Source organism: Denticeps clupeoides, chromosome 4 (assembly GCF_900700375.1).
Source record: "Denticeps clupeoides chromosome 4, fDenClu1.1, whole genome shotgun sequence".
Taxonomy (NCBI): Eukaryota; Metazoa; Chordata; class Actinopteri; order Clupeiformes; family Denticipitidae; genus Denticeps; species Denticeps clupeoides.
The window spans coordinates 17,889,468-17,908,881 of NC_041710.1; the positions used below are offsets into that span (position 1 = coordinate 17,889,468).

Genomic DNA, 19,414 nt, shown 5'->3' on the forward strand with positions numbered 1-19,414 from the left:
GTGACAGAAAATACATTGTATCTCAGATGCAGAGCTGTCAGGGTACCCATGCTGTCCTGTGTCCACCACCAAAAGCTCCTACAATGGATCAGAAATGGCAATGGAAAAAAGTGTCCTGTCAGATGAATAACATTTTCTTTTTGTGTCATTTGCAATGGTCAGGTGCATTTGTGTCACCTACCAGGGGAAGATGTATGACCAGGAAGAAATATTTGAGGGTCAAATATATGAGAAGGCCAGCTGGTGGTGGCGGTGTGTGTTGTTGACCAAACAATAGCCCTTAAAGGAAATAGTATTCAGTCTTATGTGATCTGACACTCTGCAAACATTTTTTTTCCAAGAATGGTTTAATAAATTTGAGGTCTCAATCCAATTGAGCATCTGTGGGACGTGTAGGAAAAAAACATGTCTGATCCATACGCCACAGGCTTTTCACAGGACTATAGTCTACTATAGTCTATAGTCTACCTATCTGGCACCAAGTAGACTATAGCGTTTTCTATAGTCTACTTGGTGCCAGATAACATGGCCTTCTGAAGTCTATTGGAGTCTATTGGAGTGCATGCTTCAGTTGGCAAAATGGTGACCTACTGTTAGGTGGCTAATGGAAATAAAATTACATGAGCAACATTTTATAAGACAAGATAATACTTAAAAATAGCCCATATTCAGTATAGGAGTACTATCAATCTCTGCTCTGTTTTCTCTTCAAGTCTGAGTCATTGAGGTCAGACTCTATACAGACTGTTCTGGGGTTATCAATAGTCAGATGACTTAAACATAGTGAAAAACACTGGGCTGACACGTCTGAGGCAGAAAGTCAGAGAGATTTTCAAGACATTTTCAGACACTGAGTCACTGAGGGTCTGTACATTATGCCCACACCTTCAGGCTTGGTCACCAGTTCAAGCTTTGGTAACTCCTGCATAACACAAAGAGCAAAGATATAAAGAGCCATTTGTATTCAGTGACGCTATGAGAGTCATGTCAACATTGTTGCATAAAAACATGTCAGCTCAAACCCTAAATTATTCTACCCATTTCATTTAAGATTCCAAAACCTCATCATAACTAAGGCCCCGACCCCAGTGGCAGCATAATAAGAACACCAACTAAACATGTACAATATTGCATATTGTCTTAAACTGTCTTAAAAAAACATGAAACATAATTCCAACATCATGCACATGACCCTGCAGGACCACGTCCTATAGTAAATAAATTCAACATAAACCGGCAGCCCGATACACGCGGAGCGCGTATAAAAATTTCTCCCTGTACTTGTACAAGCACAGTTAATCTATCTTGAAGTATACAATAATGTTTTATTATTACAGAATTGAAATTGCTGGCTACTGAATAGATACATTTTACTTAATGTATTTTCTTACAAAATGTTTTTTTGTCATTCATTCTACAGGGATGATGATGAGAAGGAGGACTATGGGCCTCCAAATCCATCTACATTAAAAAAATTATTTCCTTCAAAAGATCTTCTGGATAAGAGCATATGACAAATGCTGTAAATGATAAAGCAAAGGCCAACTGCACAGTCACAAACACAGCCAGGGCCATCATCATCCACCCCACCTACCAGAAATGTGTGGAAGGCTGCTCAAGCAGAAGACCTTCAGAACATTTACATTTAAGGCATTATCCAGAGTGACTTACAATGTGAGTTGTACAGTCTACATCTGGCCTACGCCCACAGACGAAGGCAGGGCCATCAATACCTACTCCTCCTTTCTGCCAAGCACTGACAGCATACTGCAGGATTCTGGCATCCATAGGGTGAAAACACCCATACACAGCAGAAAGTACCGCTGTGCCTCACTACCAAAAATATCTGATTCAAGGAATGGCATGATGCACAATAATGTACTGTAGATATAGTTAATTTATTTCATTGATTGTTGGAATTGTATACAATTTTTTTTGTATACATGTATACATGTTATACATGTATAATTGTATACATGTTTTTATTTTTATACAGCTGTTCTTTTTCATTTGAGTTTTTCATAATTTCATTTTTCATAGGGCTGTCACAATTAACATGTATTAACGTATATTGTTAACGTGTATTGATCAATCATCAGGATTAATCTTATAAAAAAATTATGCAATTAATCCATCTGTATCATAAAATCTCTGAAATGTCTCTTAGTCAGTTACCTTCGCACATGCGCTAAGGTACAGTAGATCTGGTTGTGACAGGCAGAAGCTCAATATGGAAGATAATAAACAGCACATTGGTCCTCTCAATGGGAAATTTGAGTAAAAAAACAAGACGGAACAATCATATTCACCAACATAAAGGATTATGCACATGGTGCAGAGAGGAATTTCCGTTTTATCGAAGCACCATCTAAAAATATGAACGTAAAGCATGCGGTAGTCAGGGTGCTGCTAACCCTTTTAATGCGTCGCCCAGTTTGCGACAAATCACTGTCACATGGCGTCGGGGTCCCAGTAAGACTACCTTGGACAAACTGACTGTCACAACTGCCAAGTGTATTGCTGCAAATTGCAGATCTGTTAATACCATCGTTGATAAATGTTAAGAGAGAGTTTTTGTTAACATCTGTTTGCTCATACAAAATTAAATTAATTAAAAATGAATTTTAATCTAAATTACCCATGGCGACACTGTGATTAATCTGATAAAAAATTGTAAATGCTTGACATCAATATTATATATGCTTGACTATTATATATTATTTAAGTGTGTGTGTGTGTATATATATATATATATATACACACACACACATACACACACACATCTAGTCACACATCTAGTCAACACATCTACTAGTGATTAGTATATTATACTATTATATATATATATATATATATATATATATATATATATATATATATATATATATATATATATATGTATGTATGTATGTATGTATGTATGTATGTATGTATGTATGTATGTTTTCCAAACAGTCCCAAAGCATCTGTAATTAGTTGTAAAGTAAAAAAAGTTGTAAAAAAGAAAAAAAAAAGGAAGGAAAAGGAAAAAATGAAAAAAATAAATTATTCTTTGTTTTCTGAGAAATCTCCAATGGCAGAAATGGTATCCAAAACATCACAAACTTGCCCAAATGCATAGGTTAGAGTTTCCATTTGGAAATTTCTTTACTAATGCTCCCTGTTTACCTTTACAGGGAGTGCAGAATTATTAGGCAAGTTGTTTTTTTGAGGAATAATTTTATTATTGAACAACAACCATGTTCTCAATGAACCCAAAAAACTCATTAATATCAAAGCTGAATGTTTTTGGAAGTAGTTTTTAGTTTGTTTTTATTTTTAGCTATTTTAGGGTGATATCTGTGTGTGCAGGTGACTATTACTGTGCATAATTATTAGGCAACTTAACAAAAAACAAATATATACCCATCTCAATTATTTATTTTTACCAGTGAAACCAATATAACATCTCCACATTCACAAATATACATTTCTGACATTCAAAAACAAAACAAAAACAAATCAGCGACCAATATAGCCACCTTTCTTTGCAAGGACATTCAAAAGACTACCATCCATGGATTCTGTCAGTGTTTTGATCTGTTCAACATTGCGTGCATCAGCAACCACAGCCTCCCAGACACTGTTCAGAGAGGTGTACTGTTTTCCCTCCTTGTAAATCTCACATTTGATGATGGACCACAGGTTCTCAATGGGGTTCAGATCAGGTGAACAAGGAGGCCATGTCATTAGTTTTTCTTCTTTTATACCATTTCTTGCCAGTCACGCTGTGGAGTACTTGGATGCGTGTGACGCGTGTGTCCTGCATGAAAATCATGTTTTTCTTGAAGGATGCAGACTTCTTCCTGTACCACTGCTTGAAGAAGGTGTCTTCCAGAAACTGGCAGTAGGACTGGGAGTTGAGCTTGACTCCATCCTCAACCCGAAAAGGCCCCATAAGCTCATCTTTGATGATACCAGCCCAAACCAGTACTCCACCTCCACCTTGCTGGCGTCTGAGTCGGACTGGAGCTCTCTGCCCTTTACCAATCCAGCCACGGGCCCATCCATCTGGCCCATCAAGACTCACTCTCATTTCATCACTCCATAAAACCTTAGAAAAATCAGTCTTGGCAGTTGCACGCTTGACTTTTCTCAGTTCATGGGCAGTTATTTTGCGCCTTGGTTTTTCCACACGCTTCTTGCGACCCTGTTGACTATTTTGAATGAAACGCTTGATTGTTTGATGATCACGCTTCAGAAGCTTTGCAATTTTAAGAGTGCTGCATCCCTCTGAAAGATATCTCACTATTTTTGACTTTTCTGAGCCTGTCAAGTCCGTCTTTTGACCTATTTTGCCTAAGGAAAGGAAGTTGCCTAATAATTATGCACACCTGATATAGGGTGTGGATGTCATTAGACCACACCCCTTCTCATTACAGAGATGCACATCACCTAATATGCTTAATTGGTAGTAGGCTTTCGAGCCTATACAGCTTGGAGTAAGACAACATTCATTAAGAGGATAGTGTGGACAAAATACTCATTTGCCTAATAATTCTGCACTCCCTGTATAGCAATATGTTTTGATGCTGGTTTATTATTAGGGTTATGTCCAGTGTATGTACCATGAATGTGCTATATGTGTTTTATGTACCACTGGACTCCAGAGTTTCCACTGTGGCTCATAAATACACTATAGATGATAATAATGTTAATCTGAATTTAATGGTCATAGACCAGGAAGCAGGTTTTACTTGACACTTACCCCCAACCCCCTGACCGATGTTTCTTCAGACTGATGCTAGTGCAGTGTGTCGAGATGCTAACCCGCCAGTTAACCCTCATTGTGTAGGAACAGCCGTTCATTTGAAGCACCATCGCCAGCGCCAAGCTCACACCTCTCCTGGCCGACTCTGTGATTATTGTCAGCCCTTGCAGAGGAGGGTACGGACCCTCTGAGTGATTACAAATTACAGTGTGCTTCTGCTCTTAGGCTGAGAGGGCGAAGTGGGGAAGTAGGGTGTGATGTGGGGGTGGAACACTGGGAGTCTGAGCCAACAATGTGTGGAGAAGGATTCCATTTCTCTTCATCAGGGGAGTATGTCATGTCACCTTTAGTCACCACGTCTGAGAGCTGGTGACAAGCTCGCATATTCATATTCTGTTTGTTCTTCTGTATACAGATGAAATAATTATGCAATTTCTGCTGCATACAAATGGAAACTGTAGGTATTTGTGCATGTGAGACCAAACAATCCTTATTTCTGCTTCTCTCCAACTTGATAGCAACGTCAATTCTCCATTCAATCTCCTCTCTTCTTATCAAACAGGAACAGCAGAAGCAGGCACTGATACTTAAAGTGACAGTGGCATTAAAGGATGGCCTTCATCTGACGGAAAGTGACATTTAAATGACTCGCCCTAAAACTGTCATCTGTTTACCTTAAAAATAATCCAAAGACGATGAAGGGGCTACTCAGATAAAGCACCAATTGTAAATCTCTTCTCAGGGGGAACATTTAAACAGGTAAAAAATGGCCCGGCAAGTTCTGTCAAATGGCTGTCAGACTGACAAAGCAGCCCTGGGCCTCTCATTAGAATGGAACGCAGCAGAGTGTTTCCAGGCATTCAGCTTTTCTCAACCAAACATCAAGCCATTCAAATTGACCCAAGGATTTCTATATGCACCCATAAACAAAGATAAATGCCCTTTGAATCCTGAGACGGGGATTAAACTTTTTTTCTGGTCACTATGAGACACACGTATTTCTTGGCTGACCCCTCTATATCTATTGCTAATGGTTTTCAATGTCTTCCCAGTCCTCCTATCAAAAACGAGTGAACAAAAAGACCACAAAGTGCCAGGTTCAAACCCCGCTCACTACCATTGCAAGCAAGACACTAAACCTTGAGTGTCTCCAGAGGGACTGTCCCTGTAACTACTGATTGTAAGTCGCTCTGGATAAGGGCATCTGATTAAAAAATTATTATGTCATTGGTTCCTAGGGAGACTTCATGGAGATTCTCCAAAGAAATTTAGTTTAGTGAGATTTAGTTTAATATCAAACACAATGTAGGGTGGTATGTAGCCTAGTGGGTAACACACTCGCCTATGAACCAGAAGACCCGGGTTCAAATCCCACTTACTACCATTGTCTTCCTGAGCAAGACACTTAACCCTAAGTTGCTCCGGGGGGGGGGGACTGTCCCTACTGACTGTAAGTCAGTAAGACTGTAAGACGCTCTGGATAAGGGCGTCTGATAAATGCTGTAAATGTAAATGTAAACAATGTAGACTGGTGTAGATATAAGTCTGGTGAGTAATTTGGTTTCATTCATGACCTATCTATGCTGAACTTGAGATATTGGGCATCTCGTAACTGTGCAGCAGGCAACATAAGTATATTTCTTCACTTTTGCCCTCATTATTATCCAGGAGATTTTCATTTCTGATGGGTTGTCATGATCTGATACATGCTGCAGAGGCCAGGAGAGATATTTCTGTCTGACTGCTCTCAAACTGCAGCCACGACTCACAGACTGGCACAAAAGACTGGTGATCAACAGGCAGTACAGGAGCTCAAGCCAAGTGTCAAAATTAAAAGAAGTTTTCCTGGCATTGATGATAGCATGACACAGTTTCAGAGACAGCGGAGAAAAGGGGCCAACCTTGGGATCTTCGACATGTAAAATGCCAGTCTGGTTTTGGCAGTCTGATAAGTACTTGGCAAGCTCGGACCGGTACATTTCCAAGCCATCTGTGCACCTCTGAGCAGCTTTCAATGAATCTGAAAACAGCAGCGCTTCCCAAGCCGGCTTCCTCCGCATCTGAGCCAAAATATTTTCATTGCGTCCTTAACGTAATTAGACCCAGGTGATCATTACCGCACTAATGATGTGCCGAGGCTGAAATATTCTGGCCGCGATGATACACACCATTACACCCTTTGTCAAAAAAGCAAAGCTACTGCTCGTCCGTGCCACAGAAGGGCTCTGCTGTAATGCAGTGCATCTGAAGGCACAGGCTGGGGAGGACCTATCGCATGACGGGGCAGGGTGGGGGCGGGTCGCGCACTTGGCCACGCCCCGGCTGAAATCTGATTGGCGCACTGTGCTCCAGCGGATTCCTGTGACAGATGAAGTGTCAGGGCGGCAGATGAGATAAATAAGGAGGGAGAGGGGTGGAGAAGCCGGGTGGGTTTATTTCAATTTGGCCCGATCGGCGGAGCGCATCCACCACTCCATCCCTAATGACCAGCGGGGGATGGGCTGGGGATGCTGCCTGTGTGTGTCTGGGAGATAGAGTGCTGCAGATGAGGGGGTGTGTACTTCCACATGTTATTAAAGGATGCAAAAGCAAGAAACACTAGAAATGATGCTGGTGTTTTATTTCTGGAAAGTAAAGAATGAAAAACAGATTTACAATAAGACAGATCTGTTGTATTATTATCTGAAATACCACTTATTAACATAACAATGAGGGGGGGAAAATTAACAAAATAGATTTGACCAAAGTGCTGACCTTAACCATAGGTTGACTGCTGACATCCTTTATGTTTGGCTGACATAGAGATTATTAGAAACATAATGGCAGCTCCTGTAGGTGCTTCTGCACAGTAATTGCATAGAAACCTTTCCTTCTGTTTCTCTGGTTGCAGTACCTCCACCTTTCAGACAACTGGCTGTGGTAATGTTCCTCTCCACTTGTCAACCATTGTGTGTGAGAAATAATGGGCCTGCAGTCTTTTAGCCGCCACCAACACCTAATTCAGAGTCTCGGTGATGAGTTGTTTCATTCCATCAATCATGTTAATGATGGCCGGAGCACAGTAACATAGATGCTACATTACAGAATTTAGTACAATTATAATCAATAACATTTTTGTATCTATACAACTTCTGCGTAAATGAATGAGACCCATCAATTCAAGCCCTTATCTACATTCTATGCAGTTTTCATATGGCTAATATCTAGATGTCCTTTAGTAGCTGTGTCGATCATATCTTCTTTGCTGCCTTTGCAATATAGTTTAGGTAGTAGAATCTGCTGAAGAGTGCGATGAGACTGAGGGCATAGGCAAACACCACCGCATTCATTGAGTCAGGGAAGTCGCACTCAGTGAAGAGGTTGTTACCGGTGTGGAGAACCACAATGAAAAACTGCAGCTGTTGGTGACAGAGACATCATTGTTAATTAGGGCCCAAAAAAGATGCTTTCATAAGTTTAAAATAGGTGGAACCAATGGGGATGATTGACAGGTCTCACAGACCCAATATTTTTACAAATCTGAACAATGTTAACCCTATTCTGTCAGTTCTTTACGAACACAAGATCCCATCTCCTCTTGACAAACATGATCTCTGTTAAAGCCATCAAAGTCTACTACCATACCAAACATGCAGCTAGGTTATTGGCACTTTAATTCAAGCATTATAATTATAAAAACTTTTAATGTGACATTCACAAGCATCCCCACATACTCAAATACAGCGCATTCATATTTTTCCTTAAAATGAAGAACACATTGTTAAACCCATGTTCACCTTTAAGCTATACAAAATTTATGCCACTTTAGCCTTACTGAGATTTGCCTAACAACAACAGGCCAGTTGTTGTTAGTTTCTACTGTCAGGTGTACATAGACGGGCACGCTGTTTCACTTGAGATCTGTAGTTGAGGCATAAGGGATATTTACCTGAACCGTCTAAAGCCCTCTGAAGCTTCTATGAAGCATTTATGTGCCTAGACATGCTGGGTCAGAGACTGCTGATAACGGATCAGCGTGGATTCAAACCCCTGGCCACACAAACTGAATTGCTTTACCATTGCATTACTCAGCAAATGCGGACTATCTATGGCATTTTAAAGCTATGGTATGGTAAAAATAACAAGAATAATGAGTCAACAATTCAGGCTCAGAATTTTAAACAGTGCAGTGCAGACGGCCAGATCAAATCGTCTTTTTTATTAGTGTTTCTATTAATGTGCTCTAAATCCAGTGTTCAGTCATGTACTCATGTCTAAAATACCATACATATTGTCCTACGAAAAGGGAGTAGACTTAAAAGTACAGTTTGGCAGACCCACCAGTTGTAAGGAAGTGAGGTAGCGCTTCCACGTAAGGTATCGCTGCATGTGAGGGCCCAGTGCAGCCAAACCATAATACAGGTACATCACCACATGGACCAGAGAATTAATGAGGCCTATCAGGAACGCTGAGGGGGAACACATAGCACATGAAAGGACGCGCTGGGCTAAATGTCTCCTTGAGATAAAGAGGTATGTTTCCAACTACTGATGAAATATGGAACCGCAGCAACACTAGCATTGGGTGTAGTGGGGTCTGAGGGACAAGATAAATACTCTTTTAACAACGGTACAGCGGTTTGCACAATCTCCATGGGTTCCTCTGGTGAACTATTTCCTCCGAAATTACAAAAACAAACACTGAAAGCGAACATGCCAAACTAGCCCTGATGTGCATTGTGTATATACATCCTCTAACACACCTACCTATTATAAATATAATATATATATATAATATATAATAGGTGACTGACATATATAAAATGCTAAAATAACAAAAACTTTAATGATGTATCCTCAAAAACAACTTACACTGTCCCCCTGGCACATATTTGACCCCTGCCCACCAGTTAAAGATCATAGTCGCATGATGGTAGACATGCAGAAAAGTCAGCTGGTTGTTTTTTTTCCTTAATATGAAGAAGACCTGTGGAATGAGAAAAGGTCAGGAATGGAAATCGCTGAAGCCGTGTTCACCTCTACGCTGGACAAACTTGGTCTTACCGTATCAAACAGCTCTATGACTTTGGAAAAGTAGAACCACCAACATACTTTAGCCATCTGTTCCCCATAACAAGAGAAAAACATGAAGATACAACCAATGTAATATCTCGCAACTCACGTTTAATGCAATAGAATTCTATTCTATTAATTCTAATAGAATAAAATTTAGTAAATTCTGAATCGAATGTTGCTCATTATAAATTTTGTAATATAATTGGCATACTGACATATCAGCAAGCTGTTGCAATGACTTTGCATTTCATCTACTGATCTCCATTTTTAATAATATGTATCTCATTTGGTAGAGCAGATTAACCAGCCATTTTAAATATGGACACAAACTGCTTTTACCCGTATTCCTAGAGGACTGTGGCTGTAATCCACTGGTTGACAAAGCAAACTGTAATTTGCCAACCAAGATGTCACAGTGAACTGAATGGAAAAAAGGAAAAAATAAAGGAAAATGTCAGACAAATAATCCATGTGGCCAAGCTAAAGGTCATCATGAGGTAAAAAAGCATCCACAGGTATAAGAGAAAATGACACCACTCATCAAAAAAAGTTTCTATATATGCCTTTTAGTTTAAAAACCATTGTAAACATGATATCCATGAAAGCCACTCACTGCCCAGGAGTAGCTGCTCAATGAGCCTCAATCATAGACTGCATAATTGCAGCAATTGTAATCTCACTGCACACAGAGTACCTCGTGGAACATGTAAGCGGAGAGGGACACCATGGAAAAGTTGTAAAGGATCAGGACGCCTTTGATGTTGACAGGCTGCCTGTGTGCCATCAGTCTGGGACCAAGCCAAACCATTATGAGGTAACACAGGAAAATGCAGGTGATGGGAGCAGGGGAGTACACAAGCAGCCACTCATTGGTCCTTTCATCTGGGACACACATGCACATGTAAATTCTGTGTTATCAGCACGTCATAAACCTTAATTGTTCTTAATGTACTGTACAGGTAAAAAGAAATACAATGAAGGACAATACAATGAATGACAATTATTATTGTTCACTTTAAATGAATGGAATCCATTATATACTTCCATTTCATGGACAAAATTGCTTAAAATGACATTATATAACTCAAGTACATCTTGCTTGTACAATGTTATTATTATTAGTAGTATTATAAGTCTAAGTATTGCTAGAATGGATCAACATTACCTCCATTTTCTAAAATCCACTTATAGAAGAGTTGAATGCTCTGCCACACGGAAGTCATTTTATAGTCCTGTATATTAAAATCAAGACATTAATTGATTAAACATCAGCCGTTCTGATTGAGATTAAAACCCATAAAAAAGGCCCTAAATGACTCACCATGACAGCCATAGCTTGGAAATATCGCCATCTATCGACCCCTGCCTCACTGAAATGAAATGAAGTGATGCTTTGCAGATTAGTTACATTTAATCATTTGTTTTGCTCGCGGAGCGACCGCGGTCACCAGTCGGGCTCTGAAGGTAAGCGGTTTGCGCATGCGCAACGCGATTAACCAAATCTCCTAAAGCTACTTTTATTCTGCTGCTATTTTTGGACCATGCCAATTTACTCTATTTACGTTCAAATTCACGTGACAAAAGTAAAAATAAATAAATAAACAACAAACAAACAAACATATATATATATATATATATATATATATATATATATATATATATATATATATATATATATATATATATATAAAACAGTATTACAGTCTGTATAATACAGCATTTTGTCTCAACTGCTGAAAAAAGAAACAGAAAACAACAGGATCCTAAAGGTTTTTTCAGTACAATATTCTCAAAATTGTATTACTGTTTATTACATTTTAAGACTGTTTCAGTACAAATGAAGGGCTGATATTTAAGATATATCAGGGTATTTTAATGAGCAATTTGTTCATTTAATCACTCTTGAAGCAGGTATGACAGGAGGAGGAGTTGGACATGGTCAGAGCTGTGTGGATCATCTGTCTCCTCACTTCATAGCATCCATATGCAAATACCCGGCCAGGTTTCCAGTGCACACTTCATTACATGCAGTGAAAAGACACAAAATGATCTCACAACAACCCACAATGCACCTCCCCCATGTCTACACAGGTCCATAAATTGAAACAATGATCAATACAAAGCCTATATCGGTTTAAGGAAAACAATCAGAATAGAAAAAAGGACAAGAAGGGTCTGAGTAAAACATATTAGACATGCAATGGGGCAATAAGCTGCTAAACTAGTGTTCCATCTTCAGTTGTGGTAGACCCAATTCTCCCATAGGGGCTCACACTGCAGTACATTCCCATGAAGCAGTATCTATAGGTTTAAACTGATCATTGTTCACAATATTGATATACAACAGACAACTTATAAGGTAATCTACCTAATCGTGGGATTTTCCACAATTTAGTAACATGTCCTCTCTTTTAAGGACGTAGATGTTCATGTTGGATGCGTCATGCAGAGTGGACCCAGTGGGGTTTTTAGTTAGAGGTATTTTGGGGATACATTTATAACAGTTGGATGATAGACTTTGTTCATTTCTGAGTATGCCGATGTATGTCAGTCTTCACTTTGCTCACACTTTGGTGAACATGCACGTCATGAGGCATATGATGTGTGTGTGTGGCATCTCCAGCTTCTTCCTTTTTGTTGTGAGGTTGTGCATCCGTGCTGATTTTAGATGCCGTTGCATTTTTCATGCTGGATTCTGCAGTGGATTCAGTGCTGTTGGTCACGTTTCCACCAAGAGCTTCCTGCAGGGTGGCATTATGCTGACCGTATTTAAAATGCAATGGGATGGTGTTGTTGGCATACAACTGAAGGAAAAAGAATACATGGGTTATGATCAAATTCTACTGTTTTTAGCAAAAATGGCTAAGGTTACAAAAATAATGTCAATACGTACTGAACAATTCCCACAGATATCCTTAAAATATGTAGCCAGTATAGCAGCCTCCACGTAAGGAAAGTGAAGGTAACTATATGGCAGGACAATGTGGAATGTCAGTCGCCCGCATCTGCATGTGTAATACAATGTGGGAAAAAGGATCAGTGGTTACCCAGTCACCCATGCAAATTAACATTAACGGTTGCGCTGTACCGGTCATAAACCAGAAAATCATCTTTGTCTCCCTCCAGTGCCTCCCAGACGTCCTCCTGCATTGGGGACTGCTGGTAGACTGGGATTGCGGCTGCTGTTCTCCTCTTCAGCTCCCAGTACATGGCTCTGGACAGCGCCTCCTGCTCGTTCACGATGAGGAAGGACACATCGGTCACCCTCCGTCGTGCGAGCTTGTCACGCAAGCTTCCCAGCCTGATGAACATAAATACTTCATTACTCAGATTTACTGTGTTCATCCCTTAATTATTCCTGCATGTCTATAAATTACTATGCATAAGACAAAAACTGCCATAGTACAATCATGGATACATAATGACTATAATACTGTTTATATACAGCATGTAAGAGAGTAGTAGAATAAAATAAAGTGTTCTTTCCTGGGACCACAAGCACATTTGAGAATACATTTTGGATATACTGCTATAATGGAATTTACCGAGAAGCCTGCGTGAGACAGAACTGTCAGCTGGCTTTGAGCAGAGCCACAACCACCACATTTCCCTGCTGCTCCTTCATTGGCACAGAGCCGTTGATGGTCCAGTGCGGAGGAACTTTGCAGATCCTGGTCGTTGCATTACTGTCCCTCTCCACGAACAGTGCCGAAGCCCACAGGACCGCGGGGAGAGTGGAGAGATACAGAGTCTGGAGACCCTGCATCATCCCACAGCCTCACCTACACAGGGAGCTGCGAAAAAAAAGAATTATGGCCGTTCTCCTGATGCCCTCAACCATGTAACTCACTGAGACTGAAAATGATGAGCAAAATTAGTCACTGGTACCCATAATAAGACTCTAAACCACAAGACCGAGCAGAAACACAAACCTGCTTATCTTTGGGCCTCCTCAGTATTCGCAAAAGTGATAAACTTTCAGAAAAGTTGATTTAAGTTACCCATCAAGTCAGGACCTTCCCCCAGAGCAAATATAAAGACCCAATAGGAGAGTCGTGTCTGTGTTCCACTAGGTCCAAAATGTTTGTGGGAGTGGAGTTATCTAACCTTCAACCCTCACCAGTATTATCTTTCAGTTTGTTTCGTAATTGGGTGGTCACATGAAGATAATCAAAAATACACACAAAAAACAAATTATACTTTTGAACATGATGTGCATGTAATCCGGCTCATGATAGGGTGTCTCAGCCACCGAAAAGAGAAGAGCCTATGTACGCTTTCCCAGACGTTCGCTTTTAAACTAGTAGTCATTTTGTGTTCTTAGGTAGTGCTAAAAAAAACAAAAAAAAAACCACACACCACGGACTCCCTCCCCCCCCGCCCATATGATAAAGTATAAAGGTCAACTGGTGTAATCAAGACAAGAAGCCCACTTTTTTGTATTTGCTAAAACTATTTTGGGGGAAAGAAAACGGTGCAGCAGACCTGGAGACCTTTAATTTTTCCACCATATGAGTGTTTTACACAGCAAAGTAGAAAACTCCCATAAACCTCTAGTGAACTGGATGTTATCGTGAGAATTAGTCGCTTCATTTAAAAAAAATAAACCACAAGGAACATGAGCTCAATTTTGCACAGTACTGTAGAGCAGTTAATGTTCATCAGCAAACCACATTCTTCACTGAGCAATCCGGACGGGCAAGAGATAGGATATAAATAATTTGTTCTAAGGCACAAACCACAGTCACCAACGTGAGACCAACGTGTTAAAATAGCCCGACCAAACCCTTCCTTTAGGTGCCATTTAGAGTCTTTAAGCATCAGTCATTTAAGAGTACTTTTTAAGAATGTTTCATTAAAGAAAATCCCTTTTCATGCCATTACTCCAATAAGTTCCTCATCATGGGCTCCATTTCCCTCTGGACTGTCACACGATGTAATAATGCCCAGGCCCAGTTCTGCCAGCTCATCCTGCATGCTGGCTGTCATCATCTTCGGCTCCAGTCGATTGCACAGAGTTCTGTATGACGGCAGAGGGTACCCCAGGTCACGCAGGAACTCGTAACCCTTGACCCCCACAGCACAGCGGATCTTGCGCGCAGTGAGCACAGTGTCCTGGGACCATACGGCCCGCCGCGAGCGCTTGGCCAAAGTCAATGCACGGATTTGGTCCTCAAACAGGAACATCTGCAGTCCCTTCTCAATTTTATTGAGCTTGTGAAGACGCTTCTTCATGTCCTCCGCCTGCACCAAACAAATAAGAGATGTTTCTTTTTTTACCCCGTTACAGCCACAACACTTCAGGCATACCAAAAGAATGGCGAAATGTGCGCGACCGAGCACTGGCCTCTCTCTGCAGTCGCGCAGTGTGCTGCTGCTGCTGCTCCAGCTGGGCTTTGTAGTGCTGACAGAGGGAGCAAGGCCGCTCTTCCTCGGCTCTCTGCAGTCCTGCCTCATCCTCCACACCCGCTTTGGGCTGCCGTCGAGCATAGCCATGGTCCCCCACATTTGAGTCCTTCTCTACAAGAGAGAAAAGGCCATAAATACTGTATTTAAAGCCATGTGATGTTTCTATATCTAATGCACAATATAAAAAAGAAAAAAATAAGAAAAAAAGGTCATAGCAACAATTCCAACAACGATTTGGGATTAAGATTGTAAAGATATAATTGTTTTAGTATATTGCTTTATATTTAATACAGTTGAATTCATGAACATATACACTCGATATATAATTTTTTGTTCAGTGAAACCGTACCTGGTTCTGGTTTAATTGGTAAAACGACCTGAGGTGTGATGGGAGAAGGTGGGTCTGGCACGTTGAAAAGCGTGGGGATCGCGTTCGGTTTTAGTTTCTTTCCCCCTGCTGGTGATCTGGCGATTTCTTCGAACTGACTCTCTTCGAAATGGTCCTGTCAGGAGTAAAGTAATGATCAGCGTTTCTAGAGAAAGCCTAATATTTCTAACATTCCATGACGGAGGCCAAGCAATCAGCCTACTGATAAAACGTAGAGGTTTGATACGATAAATAATGATTTGATAATGGTATTAGCCTTCAGATGCAGACTTGCCTGACACAACCTGGAACAAGGAGTCGGCACAAAGTCACGGCGACAATTAATAACCCATTTTCTGCTGCGCACTGGGTCTTTTGGGAAGCGAAAAAGTTGTTTCCCAATTGTAGTGGAGTTGGAGCAGTTCGGAGCTGAACATCCGCCCATTTTTTAAAAAACCCTATTGAATAGCTCGATTAGCAATATGCTAGTAAACAAATTGCGTTAGCTGACACGTAGCGAGCCAGCTAGCTAATGCTAACAGCATAAGAGCGTATTGCCAGTGACCTCTTTGCAAATCTTTACAAAAAGTTACATTTGCTCAGAGACCTGTAATTATGTATGCTAGACCACACCACTAAAATGATTTTAAAGTGGTCTAAATCATTATTTAAACTGATAGCCTATATCTAACAAATGCAATCTTGACTTAGTTTGAGCCAAAATGGCACCGTCGGCGTTGAAGGCCGACCTTGATGACGTAATCACTTGTAGTGGACTGGGAATGTGCCTGTTTGTAATAGTATAAAAAAAAAAACGACACTGTTCCAACTAGCAATTCATTCAGAGGACCTCAAGCGCATTTTACGTTTCAGAGTTTTTGAAGGATTAAACAAATTGTTAATGTACGTCATAATTTAACAAAATTAAAATCCACACATTGCAGAGAACCGAGTTAACTGTTGACATGTGGGGTCCGCTCCACGATGTTCACGTAGAAGCATGGCGCACAAGCAAAGCTTTTAGCACCGAATGCATTACATCTTTTCCTTTTAATCTCAGATCGTTTATAAGTCAAGCGTATCGCTTTTAAAATAGATTTGAATTGAACTTTTAGTGAACATGACGTCGTCCATGGTTATCCCGGTTGTCGATGTGCACATCAACAATTTCAAAGAACTGTGGGGAGCAATCGTGCTCGCCATGAAAACATCTTCCTTTATTGCCCTGGACACGGTGAGAATTGTTATTACTCTGCTCCCGTTACTGTTCTTCTTCAAATCTAAAAAAAATATAATACTGATTCTGAGTGCACGTTTGTTTCTCTCTTTTTAGGAACTTAGCGGATTAGGGTCGAGAAAAGCTCTCCTGGCCGAGTAAGTAGAATGACAGTTGATTAAAGTAAAGTATTTAACTTTCTTCTTTAACCATAAAAGTGATACAAGTCATAATGTGCCACTGTTGTGCCTTTATAGAACCGCTTGACCTAAATATATATTGCACAACCACCCTGTCAGAGATTTTATCAGTTTTCCTTCCTTTCAGATCCATAGAAGATAGATATAAAGCGATTTGTCATGCAGCTCGCTCACGCTCCATCCTCTCTTTAGGCATAGCTTGTTACAAGAAACTGGAGAATAAAGTAAGGTTAGCTTGTCGTTCATGCATTATGTGGAATCCAAAACAGTTGCACAACCCCAAGAGCTAAAGGTGCAATGTGAACTCTCTGCAGGTTGAACAGACATACTTAGTGCAGGTCTATAACCTGACCCTGTTGTGCTCAGAAGAGTATGTTATTGAACCACAGTCTGTGCAGTTCCTGGTACAGCATGGATTTGACTTCAACAAGCAGTATGCAAAAGGTGTCCCGTACTACAAAGGGAACGACAAGGTGAGTGTGGAGCAATGGCCCGTTTTCGGTTCGCTCTGTATTCAGTAAGGCCGTTGAATGATTCTACTTGGTTTTTTTTCTTTTCCAGGGAGGTGATGCACATGGTGTAAACATGCGCACCCTCTTCGTGGAACTCCTGAGGTCCCGCAAGCCTCTGGTGGTTCATAATGGACTCATTGACATGGTCTTCCTGTACCAGTGCTTCTACGCCCACCTGCCTGAGCGCCTGGGCACCTTTACCACAGACTTGTCCCAGATGTTCCCTGCTGGGATCTATGACACCAAGTACGCTACAGAATACGAACTTCGCTTCACGGCATCTTATCTGGAATATGCGTATAAGAAATGGTACGTTTTGTTACTTAGTGGTCTCTGTCCTGAGTGTACATGAGTAAGTCATGTTACTATGAACGGTAGGATTTGAAAGGATAACTGATAACTGAGAAATTTTAACCAATGGATGTTGTTTTCCTCAGTAAACTGGAAAACTGTCGATCCATCAAAGCCGGGAACAGTGGCCCTCATTTGTTCATGGAATTCTGTGAATACACTGGCAACACGCAGAACTATGTGGATTTCAGGACCTGCACTGATGGACAAAATGATGGAGACACCCTGGACATCTGCATCCAGTTCTCAGTGAGTCTTTCACCAGTTAGACAGGTCTGTTGGTGCCACTAGTGTCCTGTACCAGGATGGACAGTTTCCTAACCCTGCAACTCTAGCTTATTTCAGTTGTGGCAAGTTTTCTTCTACTAAATGAAAATGATAGGGAATATAACTACTGATCAAATTTTCTTTTCAGGTTAAATGCTGTTAAATTTAAAGGTGAATGTATGTAGAACAACAACATTTAAAATGTTTCTGACAGCAAGGCCCCCATGGGCTCTTGATGTGGTATAAGGAGTAGGGTGCTCACTGGCATGCAGTAAGATTCTCCATATAGATTCAGACGTGCCAATTCCCTCCCATCATGACTCAGTTCATGTTCAAGTTTTTTTTTCTTTTTCAAGTTTCTTTTTGTTCAAAGGTAGTAAAATTTAGTAAAAGGTAGTAATATTTTCAGCATTTCTGACATATTAGTTTTTTTTTTTTTTTTTTTTTTTGCTGAGCAGTGTATCACATTGGAACAGATCAGATCATTTGTGTCTTGATTTCAGGCTTATGGATGGTGCCCAAATGGCACTCACTGTGCCATGTCGCATGACACAGACCTCATAATCCTGCAGGATGAGAAGAATAAGGAGGACAAGCGGAACAAGAGGAAGCGTAAACGAAAGCAAAAGGCATCTCAGGAGTCAGCGAAAGAGGACAGAGCAAGCAGCCCTCAGAGCAAGCAGCCTAACATGGAGAATACTGTAGAGGCTGTGGAAGGAGCTCAGGATGGTGATGCCCAGGTTGAGGATCATTCAGAAGCAGCAAAAGCTTCTCACGATGGAGCGAATAGTGCCTTGTCAGGCCATCATGGAAAAACAGTACCGAACACTGCCAAGATGGACTCCGTAGTCAGAAAAGTTGAGGCGGGTTCTCACAGAGCAGGCTTTGATGCCTTCATGACAGGGTTCATTTTCTCCTACGCCAGCTGTCTGTTGCCCAGGGAGAAAGAGTCAGTCTTGGATACCTGGCTTCCAGGCTGCCTGAACAAACTTTATCTCAGTGGCAAATCCGTACCTCTATATGTGGCCAAAAGCACCTTCTCAAAGTCTTCCAAAGCACACATGCACAAAATGGACACAGTGTGGGGGAAAAGTCCTGATGGGTCAGTTGTTAAAGTGTAGGAAATCCCCTGAACCAACTGAGGGCGAATGTGCTACTTTTGATCATTAATAAAAGAAACCAGGTTGGGTCACTGGTGCACATTTTGAAAGGTGTTGAAAGGGAAATTTGTAAAATGACATCCCCAGCTACAAGGGCCCACAAAAGTGCATTTGTCCTTCAAGTGAA

At 40.8% G+C, this 19,414-nt stretch overlaps 4 protein-coding genes across 6 annotated transcripts; 1 reads left to right on the plus strand and 3 right to left on the minus strand.

Annotated features, from left to right (window-relative positions):
- Window positions 1-7,346: 7,346 nt before the first annotated feature.
- On the minus strand, window positions 7,347-11,263 carry elovl8a (ELOVL fatty acid elongase 8a). The gene is made up of 8 exons (XM_028976849.1): window positions 11,127-11,263; window positions 10,971-11,037; window positions 10,500-10,687; window positions 10,145-10,225; window positions 9,794-9,850; window positions 9,602-9,716; window positions 9,071-9,198; window positions 7,347-8,148 (listed from the first exon to the last, which is right to left on the minus strand). The coding sequence occupies exons 1-8, from the start codon at window positions 11,136-11,138 to the stop codon at window positions 7,981-7,983; spliced, it is 816 nt and encodes a 271-aa protein (XP_028832682.1). The 5' UTR covers window positions 11,139-11,263; the 3' UTR covers window positions 7,347-7,980.
- A 752-nt stretch (window positions 11,264-12,015) lies between these two features.
- selenop2 (selenoprotein P2) lies at window positions 12,016-14,084 on the minus strand. The gene is made up of 4 exons (XM_028978038.1): window positions 13,351-14,084; window positions 12,894-13,106; window positions 12,699-12,810; window positions 12,016-12,609 (listed from the first exon to the last, which is right to left on the minus strand). The coding sequence occupies exons 1-4, from the start codon at window positions 13,572-13,574 to the stop codon at window positions 12,328-12,330; spliced, it is 831 nt and encodes a 276-aa protein (XP_028833871.1). The 5' UTR covers window positions 13,575-14,084; the 3' UTR covers window positions 12,016-12,327.
- Window positions 14,085-14,286: 202 nt separating this feature from the next.
- LOC114788376 (THAP domain-containing protein 1) lies at window positions 14,287-16,318 on the minus strand. The gene is made up of 4 exons (XM_028976889.1): window positions 15,877-16,318; window positions 15,564-15,717; window positions 15,153-15,325; window positions 14,287-15,049 (listed from the first exon to the last, which is right to left on the minus strand). The coding sequence occupies exons 1-4, from the start codon at window positions 16,024-16,026 to the stop codon at window positions 14,678-14,680; spliced, it is 849 nt and encodes a 282-aa protein (XP_028832722.1). The 5' UTR covers window positions 16,027-16,318; the 3' UTR covers window positions 14,287-14,677.
- On the plus strand, window positions 15,682-19,337 carry toe1 (target of EGR1, exonuclease). Of its 3 annotated transcripts, none has more exons than XM_028976887.1 (8): window positions 15,682-15,731; window positions 16,697-16,815; window positions 16,915-16,955; window positions 17,125-17,221; window positions 17,312-17,470; window positions 17,559-17,818; window positions 17,947-18,109; window positions 18,631-19,337. In XM_028976887.1, coding segments are annotated over exons 1-8 (1,458 nt in total). In that variant the 5' UTR covers window positions 15,682-15,730; the 3' UTR covers window positions 19,249-19,337. The 3 variants fall into 3 exon arrangements, with proteins under 3 accessions (XP_028832720.1, XP_028832719.1, XP_028832721.1); XM_028976886.1 differs by having other exon boundaries at window positions 15,721-15,819; XM_028976888.1 differs by lacking the exon at window positions 15,682-15,731 and having other exon boundaries at window positions 16,322-16,815.
- The last annotated feature ends 77 nt before the right edge of the window (window positions 19,338-19,414 follow it).

What these genes read in the sequence shown, in the direction of transcription:
- elovl8a (XM_028976849.1), bottom strand. An exon ending in GTGGATTTTAGAAAATGGAG is followed by an intron (nt 10,688 to 10,970) that starts GTAATGTTGATC and finishes TGTGTGTCCCAG; the next exon opens with ATGAAAGGACCAATGAGTGG. An exon ending in TCATAGAGCTGTTTGATACG is followed by an intron (nt 9,717 to 9,793) that starts GTAAGACCAAGT and finishes CTCATTCCACAG; the next exon opens with GTCTTCTTCATATTAAGGAA.
- toe1 (XM_028976886.1), top strand. Translation starts at nt 15,735, where the DNA reads ATGATCAGCGTTTCTAGAGAAAGCCTAATATTTCTAACATTCCATGAC. An exon ending in AGAAAAGCTCTCCTGGCCGA is followed by an intron (nt 16,956 to 17,124) that starts GTAAGTAGAATG and finishes CCTTCCTTTCAG; the next exon opens with ATCCATAGAAGATAGATATA. An exon ending in ACAAGAAACTGGAGAATAAA is followed by an intron (nt 17,222 to 17,311) that starts GTAAGGTTAGCT and finishes AACTCTCTGCAG; the next exon opens with GTTGAACAGACATACTTAGT.
- LOC114788376 (XM_028976889.1), bottom strand. Translation starts at nt 16,026, where the DNA reads ATGGGCGGATGTTCAGCTCCGAACTGCTCCAACTCCACTACAATTGGG. An exon ending in ACCAATTAAACCAGAACCAG is followed by an intron (nt 15,326 to 15,563) that starts GTACGGTTTCAC and finishes TCTCTCTTGTAG; the next exon opens with AGAAGGACTCAAATGTGGGG. An exon ending in CTGCGCGACTGCAGAGAGAG is followed by an intron (nt 15,050 to 15,152) that starts GCCAGTGCTCGG and finishes TGTTTGGTGCAG; the next exon opens with GCGGAGGACATGAAGAAGCG.